This window comes from Gracilinanus agilis, chromosome 3 (genome assembly GCF_016433145.1).
Source record: "Gracilinanus agilis isolate LMUSP501 chromosome 3, AgileGrace, whole genome shotgun sequence".
NCBI classification, from domain to species: domain Eukaryota; kingdom Metazoa; phylum Chordata; class Mammalia; order Didelphimorphia; family Didelphidae; genus Gracilinanus; species Gracilinanus agilis.
The window spans coordinates 596673575-596686581 of NC_058132.1; the positions used below are offsets into that span (position 1 = coordinate 596673575).

General features: G+C 39.5%; 1 protein-coding gene across 1 annotated transcript in view; it reads left to right on the forward strand.

Moving 5' to 3' along the window:
• Positions 1-12005, forward strand: part of FAM117B (family with sequence similarity 117 member B) — a 140764-nt gene extending 128759 nt beyond the window's left edge. The window contains exon 9 of the mRNA XM_044669408.1: positions 10224-12005. Coding sequence (XP_044525343.1) covers positions 10224-10542 — 319 coding nt within the window. The 3' untranslated portion in view covers positions 10543-12005. The remainder of the gene's footprint in view (positions 1-10223) is intronic.
• Positions 12006-13007: the final 1002 nt, after the last annotated feature.

Consider the following 13007-nt stretch of genomic DNA (forward strand, 5'->3'; position numbering starts at 1 on the left):
ACTAATTATTATTTTTATTGCATTATGATCTGAGAAGGTTACATTTATTATTTCTGCTCTTTTGCATTTGTTTGCAATGATTCTATGCCCTATTACATGGTCGATCTTTGTGAATGTGCCATGTGCAGCTGAAGAAGGTGTATTCCTTTTTGTCCCTATTTATTTTTCTCCACATATCAATTAGATCTAATTTTTCTAGGACTTCATTCACCTCTCTTGGGTTCTGGTTTTTAATACATTCTGGTATCCTTTTCTGTTTTATAGGTCTGTTCATCTGGTTCACATTCACAGCTATACTTACTAATTGTGTGTTTCCCGCCATCTTATTTTCACCCTGTTTACTCTTTTTTTTTTTCCTTCAAACCCTTAATTTCTGTGTATTGCCCCTCGTCCTCTTAATAAGAAGCAATTTACCCTCCATCTCTCCTTTTCTCCCCATATGTTCCTTTTACCATCCCTTTTTTATATCAGCCCATCTTATTTAGCTTCCTTCCTTCTTTCTATGTATACTCTTTTTCATAGCTCTAGTAGTAATAAAGATATACAATATCTTACCTTTTTCAAGCATCATAGATATCCTAATTTTTCATTATCACCATCCCAGATATGAATGTACTCAATTCAGCCTTATTAAAACCGTTAAGTTTTTACTTCACATTTAATGTGTCTCCTGATGAGAAATTTCATGTATTTTTCTATTTTTTTCTCTCTTTTGATTTTGTTTTATTATTTCTTATGTCATGAACTCATTAGATTCTATTTTCCCAATTCTAATCTTTAAAGACTAATTTTCATCCATGATCTTTTGATTCCCCTTTTTGGTTTGTTTTTTTTTTTGTTTTTTTTTTTTTTAAGTGTTTGCTTGTTTCTCACCCTCTTCTGTTACTTCTGTTTTTTGTTTTTTTCTCCATAGAAATTTTCCAGGGTCAAAAGCTTTCTTTGCTGTTATTTATTCATTTTCCTACCTGAGGACTGGTAAAGATTGAAGTCAAAGGAGGAATACCACCTAGAATTCCTCAATTAAAACTTAGCAAGGAAGCAGCAGACAGTATCAGGTCAATAATAAAAAGTCTTCTAGAACAAGGAATACTAGTCCATGGCTTTTCAGAATTCAACACTCCCATCATGCTCCTCCCTCTCTTTCTCTCTTTTTGCATCTTTTAACTGCCTCTTGAGGTCAGAAATCAACCTGTCTTTCTCTGATTCTAATTCTTTCATTGTTCTTTGTTCCTTTTACCTAGAGTCACATATGTAAGTCATGTGTTGTCTCTGTTCTTTCAGAGAGAGAGTCTCCCACTGAGGACAGTTCTGTCTGAAATATATTTGGATTAGGATTGTAGTGCCCTTGATGAACTGCCTCCTAATATGTGGTAGGGATTCAGCAGCCAGATCACAATGATACCCTAATAAATTCTCCAATCCCTCAACTAATCGATCTAGAAATAGGCTAGGATGTTCATCTTCTGCCTGCTTTAATTTCTCATATTTGTTCTAGGCATTAGGTCTTTTTGCATGTATTTTTAATGCCTCCAATAAATCAGTTCTGCACTGGAGCAAATATCTCATTTGCATGGAAGAAAACTTCTAAGTCTTGGTGCTCGGGTGGTCAGGAAGTTAGGTTTTCATTAGTTCTGGTCTCTTCAAGGAACCTTGCCTTTTCGGATGGTGTATAAAATTTGTCCAGCAAAAATTAAATGTCAACAAAGTTAGTATTGAAAAGGTCAAAGGTACTCTTTTATTCTTTCACTGATTTGTATGGAGGTAGAAAATATTTAGGGAACCTCCTTCTGAGCACTTCAAGATCTTGGGTCATGAAACCCTTGTAAGTTTTCATGTGGACTATATTCCCGTCTGGCCTAATGTGAGTCTGATCCACTATGGGGAACAAAGAGGTGATACTGGGTCCCACCAGATCTGTTTCAGTTTGTCATTTGCAGGGGTAGTCTTTGAACTTGCCATGGTTTTGGTAGGGTTAGCAGTAGGCTTGGCTGTGGGATTTTTCTATAACCTCCAGCTGCATGATGGTGTGTGAGTCTAGAACTTGGCCCTCTCTTATCTTTTTGTTTATTTCGATGAGTTGCTTAATGTGTTCCTTCATAACCTGTAACAATTCCTCATTGGTATTTTTCTTAGTACCCCAGACTAAGTCAAAGATCTTTTTGAGTCCCCATAGTCCTTGAATCACAGATATTATAATTGCTCCCATTGTAGGCAGATAGGATATGAATTCTGCCATTGTCACTGCCAGCCACTTGTATGAATCATATATCAGTAATAATGTCAGGCAATAGTCAGGAATAACTTCAAACCAAAGTTTGTAAGCTCCCTGCGTCACTGACCAAATTAACAGGGTGAAGCTGGTAACAGTGAATAAAAATTGTGCCAGAGCCATCTTTCCCACACCTATTAGGTTATGATTCCCTTTTGCTATGCCAAAAACTGTTATACAGGGTGGTATGGCGCTTCTGTTAGATGGGCCTGATAAGCTGGCCCAAGATGCCTAGATGGTAAATGGATCTAGTCTGAGCATAAGGATGCCTGGGTGGCCCCCAAAGATGTGCTGACAACCACCAGGGCTTATGAATGTTCAGCTCAGCTAAGCACTTGACCCCACAAACAGTGCCCAAGCCAAAGTTATCAAGTGAGAAGCTGTATGTTGTTCACACAGCTCCTCTGGCTACTTGGCTTGGGGTTAGGTTAGAGGATAAAGGTTTGTAATAAGGCTGGTATTGGTATTGAATTGGATAACACCGAATGACTGCGATTTAGGTAAATTCCCCTTTCCCCTTTGGCTGTAATATTCACTTGCTCTTGGAAAGATATCAGTCTTCACTTGAGATCTGTTTCAAAAGGTTTAATGCTATAATTCAAAGGGGTAGGATTCAGGATAAGGAAAGTGGTGTTGGGGATGGCTATGCTAAACCCTCCTGGGGTTAGATTAGGCTAATCAATAAGTAACAGGTTGGCACAGCTGGCTGGAGAGGCTTCTCTCCCTCCCAGACCCTGGTCAGACCAGGCTGTGGTCTAGACCAAGTGAAAGGAAGGGCTTGTGATACTCTTCTTCATAGCAGGTGTTGATGTCTATCTGTCAGCCTTGTTCAGTAATAGGTCAATGGATATTATGAGACAATCAGTACAAGTGCTGGATATGCAGGTCTATAGGCCTACCCACCCTTCACCACCCACGAGCCCCTTCTCAAGAATGAGACCCTGAAGTCTTTTGCCCCTGGGCTTTTATAGTGGTAGTCTCAACTGTCTTTTGCCCTTGGCTCATAAATTCTAAGTTCTATAACGGACAATCTGTCACTCAAGCTGGTCTCCATCTTCTCCCCAGAGGTTACCTATTACAGAAATCATTTCTACCTTAGCTTCTGGCTCACAGGACTTTGCCTTGGGGCTATCTTCTCTTCCCTATCAGAGGCCAGGGAGTGAATGCAGTGCCATAGGGCTCTCTGACCCTCACCTCCAGGGCCTGAGGTTTCCAGAGGTGGGTCTGCTGTAGTTTTTGGGGGGGAGTAGGCTGCTTCTGCAGTGTTTAGCCCCGAGGTTATCTTTGCTGCAGCTGCATCCCCTGCTGCCACCACACTTCAGATCTCACTGCCAGGGCCTGGAGCCTCCAGGGCTAGGTTTGCAGTGCTTTTTCTTTAGTGTAGCCCACCTCCTAGAATTCGGGGGTTGCCCCACATCCTGGCTCTGTGTCTGGCATGGTAAGTAGGGGGTAGTTGGCTTCCGTTTTTCCTTATATAGTTTTGCCCACATATAGTGGAAACCCCCTTTCTCTGCCTACCTTTCATGCCATGTTCATTCTGCTTTGACTTAAGTCCTTTTGAGATGATTTTTAAAGATCAGCTTGGAAGGATATTTAGAGCCATTTCAGGATTTCCCTCCTATTACTCTACCAATGTGTCTCTTGAAAATAGAATTTGCTCTTCAAATTTCTTGTCAGCTCTGGTCTTTTCATCAGAAAAGTCTGGTATTTGTTTATTTCATTAAATATCCATTTTTTTCTCCTGGTAGATTATGGTCAGTTTTGCTAGGAATGCGATTTTAGATTAAAGCCCTAGATCCTTTGCCTTTAGGTATATCCTATTTCATAACTTCTGGTCCTTTAATATAGAAGCTACAAGATCCTGTGAAATCCTGACTGTGACTCCATGATATTTGAACTTTTCCTTTTGGATGCTTGCAGTACTTTTTCCTTGGATTGGGAGTTTTGGATTTTGGCTATAATAGTCTTTGGGTGTTTTATTTTAGGGTCTCTTTCTGGAGATGATGGGTGGATTCTCTCAATTTCTATTTTTCCCTCTTGTTTGAGGATATTAGGGTAGTTTTCTTTTTTTTTTTTTCCTTTTTCCTTCTTTTTTTTTTAAAAGAACACTAAAAAAAGATTTTATTAGGCCCTCTTGTGTTCAGAGCCAAGTCTGACATTTTTCTGAATGAAAAGAACCACCTAAACCACTATTTTGAATACTAAATAGATTTGGAAATTAGCTTTTGCTGCAGGCTTGATGTTTCTTAATGAACTTCAACTAAAATTACAAGGCAAAACAGTAATTGTATTTGAAATATACTGAGATAAAATCAGTTTGATTAATAACTAACATTGTTTGAATCACAAGCAGCTTTACATACTTCCTGGGCTACCAAAAGTTAAAATAAGTGTGATGTCCAATTCCCACACACATCTGTGATATATTTTCTGAGCTCAGACTACAGTTCCAGTAGCATTTTTCAGAGCCTGGTATTTACTGCAGAATGAATTTCCAGGGTCAGATGGGTAGCTCAGTGGATTGAGAGTCAGGCCTAGAAACGGGAGGTCCGAGTCAGGCCTAGAGACAGGAGGTCCTAGGTTCAAATCTGGCCTCAGATACTTCCCAGGTGTGTGACCCTGGGCAAGTCACTTGACCCCTATTGCCCACTCTTACCACTCTTCCACCTAGGAGCCAATACACAGAAGTTAAGGGTTTTAAAGAAAATGAATTTCCATATTTTAAAACATATTTAACCATGCAATTGAAGAGTTTCCACTTAACCTTCAAATGGAAGTGATTAATGCCATGTAATATCATGCTAAAAGGCTAATCTTTTTTATCTGAATTTTATTATTTTATTTTTTCCTAATTTTCAATTTTTTGGTATTTATTTGTTTTGTTTGTTTAGGTTATTTTCCCATGGTTACATGATTCATGTTCTTTCCCTCTCCTCTTCCCACCCCACCTCCCAGACCTGACAAGCATTTCCACTGTGTTTTACTTGTATCATTGTTCAAAACCTAAATTTGCAGTAGAGTTATTATTTAGAGTCTACATCCTCAATCACGTCCCCATTGAACCATGTGATCAAGCAAATGTTTTCCTTCTACGTTTCTCCTCCTACAGTTCTTTTTCTGGATGTGGATAGCGTTTTTTTCTCACAAGTCCCTCAGAAATGTTTTGGATCATTGCATTGCTGCTAGTGGAGAAGTCCATTATGTTTGATTGTACCACAGTGTATCTGTCTCTGTGTATAATGTTCTCCTGGATCTGCTCTTTTCATTCTGTATCACTTCTTGGAGGTCTTTCCAGTTCACATGGAATTCTTCCAGTTTATTATTCCTTTTAGCATAGTAGTATTCCATCACCAACAGATTCCACTGTCATATTAGTCAGTCTGCTAGATGTGAGGTGGTCTCTCAAGTTGTTTTGATTTGCGTTTCTCTAATCAGGAGGGATTTAGAACACTTTTTCATATGTATATTGATAGTTGTGATTTCATCTGAAAACTGCTTGTTCATATCCCTTGACCATTTGACAGTTGGGGAATGGCTTGATTTTTTTGTCAATTTGACTTAGTTCATTATATATTTGGGAAATTAAACCTTTGTTAGAGAGTTTTGTTATAAAAATGCTCTCCCAGTTTGTTGTTTTCCTTCTCATTTTGGTTGCATTGGTTTTGTTTGTTTAAAAAACCGTTTTTATAGGGTGGTACTCTGATGATTTCTAATAATCTGGTGTCCAGGCTTTTAGGCCATTTTACCAGTGAAGTATTTCAGACTTCTATTTTTTTTTCAGTTTAAAAAAAAATGTATCTTTCCTTCCTAATGTTTTATGGTTTCATTAGCTACTGTTTGTCCAATTCTAACTTTTAGGGAGTTGTTTTTTTCCTTCAGTTTCTGTGCTTCCATTTCATTTGGCCAGTCCTAATTTTTAAAGAGTTGCTTTCTAAAGTGTTTGTTTTTAAAACATTTAGGATTTTTGGCTTCTGTTTCCATTTGATCCATTATATTCTTAGGGAGTTGTTTTCTTCAAGGTAATTTTGTGCCTTACTTTCCTTTTGGCTTATTCTGTTTTTTAGGGAGTTGATTTCTTAAGTGAATTTTTCTCAGCTGTCGAGTTTTTCTTTCAGTTCTCTTATTGATTACATCCAAATAAATAAGTAAATGTACACTTTTGAAGATAGGTGCAAAGTGTGAGAAACAAGGTAGTTTGGGGAAGGAGTATACTTGCAGCTGAGAATGTCCTAGTAAGATTTCTTTTTAAGCAGAATGATTGCTGAGCTGATACTTGAAGAAAACTTAACAGACAAAACTTGTTTCTTAATCTGATGTCCCTTGGTGATCTCATTAGCTTCCATAGATATAATTATCCTCTATCAGCTGATGATTCTCAAGTCTACCAATCCTGATCCAAACTCTGTTCTGTCTCACAGTCTTGCCTCTCCAGACATTCCAAAATGTATGTCCAGGAGATACCTTAAACTCAAATTCATCATTTTCCCTCTCAGTGTTCGCTTATTAATGTAATGTCAATACTATCCTCTTGTTCGTCCAGGCTCACAACCTAGGAGGCATCCTGGTCTCCTCACTGTCTCTCACCCCAAAACAAATTTAAAAGTTCAAAATAAAGAATCAAATGGTCTTTGACTCAACAGAAACGATTTTGGCATCTTGTGCCACTGCTTTCTTTGGTACAAAGGCTCGTTAAAGTTGCCCAGAAATTTAAACAGACAGATTTTTTAGTTTAGTACATTTGTAGTTGGTTATTCCATTTTAAATACGTATTACTCTTGTGCTAGAATTTTTAGCCAGTCTATCAATCCTATTAGGGTCTTTTTTTAGGCTGGGAGATGGTGATGCTCAGCAGGCAGGGACCCAAGCTGCTGCAGGACCCCAGTCTCTCCAGAATGCCCCCTCCTCTCCTTTTCTCGTGCTGCATCTGCCATCCAGCTCTGCTTACTCACTCATTGAGCTTCCCAGAATGCAGGTCTAGATCCTGCCACTCCCCTTCTCACTGAACTTCAGTGACTTCCTGTTGCCTCCAGGTATTGACACAAAGTGCTCTGGTGTTGGACATCCTTCCTAAGGGAGTGCCTGCTTCCTTACACCTTACTCCCCAAACCCACTCTTCAATCAAGTGCCACCACCCTGAGATATGCTCTCCCTCCATATCTCTGCCCATTCAGCTTTCCCAGCTAAAATTTGCCTGCTCCAGACGCCTTTCTCAGTGTCTCTTTGATTCTGGTACCTTCCCTCTCTCTTTATTATGCTTATCCATATGTGGGGCTCATTTTTGTACAGATTGGTTGTTCCCATATTGGGCTCTTTTGCCTTTTTATGTATTTCTAATACTTAGCACAGTGCTTGACACATAGTTGGGTCTTGATAAATATTTATTAATTGATTAATTCCCCCCCCTTTTTTTTTAAACCTTCACCTTCCATCTTAGAATCAACTCTCTGTATTGGTTCTAAGGCAGGAGAGCGGTAAGGGTAGGCAATGGGGGTCAAGTGACTTGCCCAGGGCCACACAGCCCCAAATTAATTATGAGAAGGGGACCTGCCATTACCTGGTCTCCCCATTTCAAACACTTTGTATTTTTATCTTTGACTCTCACCCCTCCCCACCCTGATAATGACCCACCTCTCTACCCCGGCCTTGCACAGCAAATTTCTTATGTGCCTCATATAAATTATTTGTTATTTGTGTATCACAACCCTCTACTGAATGGCAGGATCTCTAAAGGGAAGGCCTGGCTTGGCTTCTCTTTGCGTGCCTATTAGGGTATCACCCACACAGCACACATAATACATGTTGCATAAATGTTTGTAGAATGGCATGAAAGCTAAAAGAAAGTACCTGAACAATGATCTAGAAGTGACAAGAGAGGCCACAGCAAGGAGTGACCATGCACTAAGCATGGAGCCCTGAGGCCTGTGTTCCAAAGCCCACAGCACTCCTTAGCTGTGTGATGTTAGGCAAGTCACTGCCCCGCTGTTAAGTCTCAGACTGTAGTGAGGGGTTTGGAATAGATCTATAAACACTGTCCTTCTTTGGAACTCTATAATCTAGATTGGAAAGATCTTATTTATAGACAAATGAATCTGGGTGGGGGAGGAAACAAATAGAAATGCTTTTAGGAAATTGCTTTGTAAAATTTCCAAATTAGTAATCTCTGTATTATCTTAGCTCTATAGCCTTGTTCCTGACTCCACTGCTCTATTTCCTGATAGAGTAGTTTTTGTGTTGTGTCAGAGGATATCTTGCCAAAATATATTTTTAAGCCTTTAAAAAACAAGTTCACATGTATTAAAACCAGGCTGCAATATAATGATACAGCTTTTTACCAAATTTTGAAATTTGAAAATGATTGGCTTCAGATATATAAAACATAAAAAGTTCCCTACTTAGGGGGCAGCTGGGTAGCTCAGTGGATTGAGAACCAGGCCTAGAGACAGGAGGTCCTAGGTTCAAACCCAGCCTCAGCCACTTCCAGCTGTGTGACCCTGGGCAAGTCACTTGACCCCCATTGCCCACCCTTACCATTCTTCCACCTATGAGACAATACACCGAAGTACAAGGGTTAAAAAAAAAAAAGTTCCCTACTTAAATTTTGTGCATCCCAAATTCTTAGAGGGTCAAGACTGACTCTAGAGTATTCAAATGAATAATTGAAAAAGATTTAATGTAGTTTTGTTTTGTTTTTTTGTTTTTTGTTTTTTTTTTTAAGCAGAGAAGTAAGTCCTCTAGGGAAATGCTTTAGAGTTCGTTTTTTTTTTTTAATGGGGAAAAGTAAAGATGCTTTCAGACAAATTTTTAAGTTCTTAAAACCTGCACTATTTTAAAATTCTTAAAATTTCTTTCAAGTCAAAAGCCACGTTGAAGTTTCTTTGGGTTTTGGAAATTTGGAGTTTTAACATAACAAATCTTGCTATTTATAATTTTTTAATTACTATTTACTAGGATAGAAACTCAGTCAAGTAAAATTATGTATCTTTAAGATTTATTTGGAATATATTTGAATAGCTTATTTTTTAACCTGAAAAGAAAAAATGTTAGTTTGTCTAACACCTTTTTAGCTTAAAGGAAATTATACCCATGGACTCTTAAAAGATTTTTCTTTTATCAAGAATACAGTTTTGACACTGAGATAGCATGTCACTGTTGATTAAATAAGGGTAGGTCCCTGGGCACTTTTCTGAAAGAGTAAAATAGTCCCCCTGGCGCTGTCGGGAGAGAGAGGGAGGCTGGAGGGTGACGACTTGGCCTTCAGTCTTCTGAACTTGGTACCAGCGCACTGTCTGCTTCCTCCTTCCTAGCGAGTCTTCAGAAAAGATTGCTAAAACCACAGCACAGGGTCAGGTTTGGTTTTGTTGGGCAGCCTGACATCATGTTGCTTAGAAGAGCCACACAGTGAGGGGATCGTCTTAGCTCGCTTCTCACAATGCCTAAGATCCTGGGCTTACGGTGACTTTGTTGATCTACGTAGCATATAGCAATTAGTGCCATGACCTGTGTAAAATGATAGCGCCTTATTTTTTAATAACCACTATTTTTAGACATTTCATATGACTTTATCATTTGAAATGCAGTATTGTAATTACATACATTAAATAAAGCTTTTTCCTCCATCTAAACATTACTATTTTCTATTTCTTTATGCCAGTGTTAGTAATTCCCCTTATTGACTGCTTCCTGAATTGAAAATAGGGGGTTATCCGCTCCTTATTGATTTGGTGGAGGGTGATTGCCAAGGAATTGGCAGCTGCAGCCATTGTCGTTTCTGCCCTCCACAATAGCATCTTCCCAGGCCCCATTTTAAGTGCTTATTTCACTAACAACAGAGGAGGGGCACGTTTTTATATATGTGCATTTTCTTGATGTGCTTGATGTGCTTCTTCTAGGTTACCAGGAAAACTGAGATAGACAAAATACCCTGAAATCATTTTATTGTCTGTGTTTTGTCTAGGCCAAAGCAACTGCATGAAATCCCAGCCTTTTACTGCCCTGACAAGAATAAAGTGAATTTCATTCCTAAAAGTGGTTCTGCCTTCTGTCTCGTCAGCATCCTCAAGCCACTTCTTCCCACACAAGATCTTACCCTTAAGGGCTCCAGCCACGGCCTGACTGTCTCCACTGGCATGGCGCCCACCCTGCTGCAGCCTCTCGCCATGGCCTCCCTGTCCGCCAACCCGGAACAAGACCGGATTTCTCGAGGAACGAGTACCGTCCTCCCCCAGGCCTCTCTGCTCCAGCAGGCGGGACCGTTTGAGGAGGCCGAGGGATAGGTGGCGAGGCTCGTCCCTGGCTCCAGGAACCGAAGAGAAACCCATTGGGATGAAGGTGTGAAGGAACATCCCAAGTCACGCCTCCTTCCAGCAGCTGAGGCTGATGGCGGGAGACGGGCCTGAGGCGTCTGTGGCGGGGATGTCGGGAGCTTCCCTGAGAGCGCAGCCCTCGCCACGCTGCCCGTCTGGGAGCCTCAGACTCACTTCACATCCTGCTTTTTTTTTCTTTTTTCTTTTTTTTTAGCACTGGTTAAAAGAAAAAGGCTGTATCATTCATTACTTTTGGAGGACCATTTTATCACAATACTTTTTGTGTCCCAAGTTAGACTTTTTTTAAAAGCAAACAGATCCCTGCAAACATAATTACCAAAGGGAGAAGTTACTTGATGCTGCAAGAACCATCTTTTATATGAAAATGACTATTTTATAATAATAACAAATGTTAATTTTCAGATGCATAGCAGACAATAGGATGTTCAGAAGACATTTCCCTGGCCACTGTTTTTTTGTTTCCTTTTCTAGATGTGTATGCTATTCTCAGCTGTTCTCCAGCTGCTGGGACCAAAGGGATTGTTGAAATTTTCCAGCAATCTTAGTCTCTTGACTGTGTTCTTCTCCCAACCAACAACAGATAAATAAATGCATTGAACGTTTGTATGTAAAAAAAAAAAAAAGACACAAAGCAATATTAGTTCATTATGTGATGTTGTTTTTTGATGTCAGAAGTTTTGTGCTTTGGATAAACCATCCTTTTAAAAAGTGCTATTCCCTCTTCCACATTTAAGATTCCTGTATACCTTTATCTGCATGGTGAGAAAACTACACTCGGGATACAAGTGCTTTAATATGCTATCAGTGGAGTTTTGTTAGAAAATCAATGAGCCAAAAAGTAACGACCCCCATCTAGTTATCAGCCATGTGTGAATCATGTGATCTTCCCCCTCCCCGGCGCGCGCACACACACAATCATTTCTTCACTTCCCTCCTCCGTGTGTCCCCGACGTGGCTGTGCATGGATCCCTTCCCTTGCCTTTGTGAGCTTGCAGTGTTGTGGAGTTATTCCGGGCCGCCGCCGCTGGCCGGGATTGTGCTGTGTTCACTGCAGTCTGTAGCCCGACCCCTTCCGCCTCCCCTCCCCGATGTTTAAGCTAGGTGGCACTAGTTTGCTGATCCCAGTCGTCCGAGGGTATGGATAGGTTTCTGTTTGGTTTTGTTTTTTACATGTAAGAGAAAAAGTAGAAAAGAAATGAAAGAGGGTCCCTTCTCTCTCTGAGAGAGGCACAACTTTCAGCTTAGGTAAGCCAAGGAACAGGTAGCCAGAGGGCTTTGGGGATCAGAGCCACTCCTAGAAAAAACTGGAGATAACACGAGTGCGTGTGCTTTGGAGAGCTTGAGGGGTAGCTGTTGTCAGAGTAAAGCATCCTGATAGAAGTATCCTTTTAAAAGCTTCATACGTTATCTTTTAATATGCAATAATTTTCTGCCCCTACAAATATTACAGCCAGAATCCATGAGTAGGCACCTGAAGTGGACAGAACAACCTTTGATATTCTATCAGCCATAGTTTTCTAAGCTCTCAGTTTTACCTCTTCTGGGAAAAACTGGTGGTAGGAATAAGCCTTTTCAAAAAATTACACCAAACTTGTATTCATGTTCCTTTCAAACAATTGGTGAATTAAATAATTTTAAAATGATGTGACTTAGCCATATGCAAACATTTGAAATAAATCTGGTACACATCATTTGGTAGGTACAGTGTACTTTGATGCCCTTTTTGTCTGAGACTAATTCCAAGTATACTATTACCTCCTTTTGCAGTTAGCTTTCAGTTATTTAGGAGTCCATTTGTTATCTTGACTCTCCATTTCTCTGCCATCTTATTTTTGTCTGAGATAATTCATTGCACATTAACTACTTTAAAAATAAATAGCCAGTGAAATGAAGAGATGTAAAACAAATCAGTTGATTTAGTTTCTTTGTCATCACTGCTTTCTGGCGAAAGGTGTAGGAGGAAGCTGAAATGAGTGGCTGAGAACACTAGTTTCTCTTGATTTATAAGTTTTAATAATCCTTGCTATGTTTTCTCTTCCTCTTGCACACCTTCCATTAAAAAAAAAATCTATAATTATCCTAGGTAATTCAGGTTGGTTACAAATTGAGCACTTTGTGAACTAATTCATTCAGCTCTTACCCAGATATATACCTATATCCAATATAGAGGATACCTATGAATGTTCCACATAACTAAATCTGAAGCATTTCCAAATTATCCTCAAAGCAGGTATTTAAGAATTACTTTCTAGCTGTCTGCCTTTCACCCTTCTGTCTCTTTTCATGGACATAAAATGAGGCTTAAATCTTACATGTAGCATTGCTACCCCAGTAAAATACTTACATTGAGTGAGCCATTAAATAGAATAAAAATGCTAATGGTATCATTTTCCCCAAATCTTAACTTAGAAAAT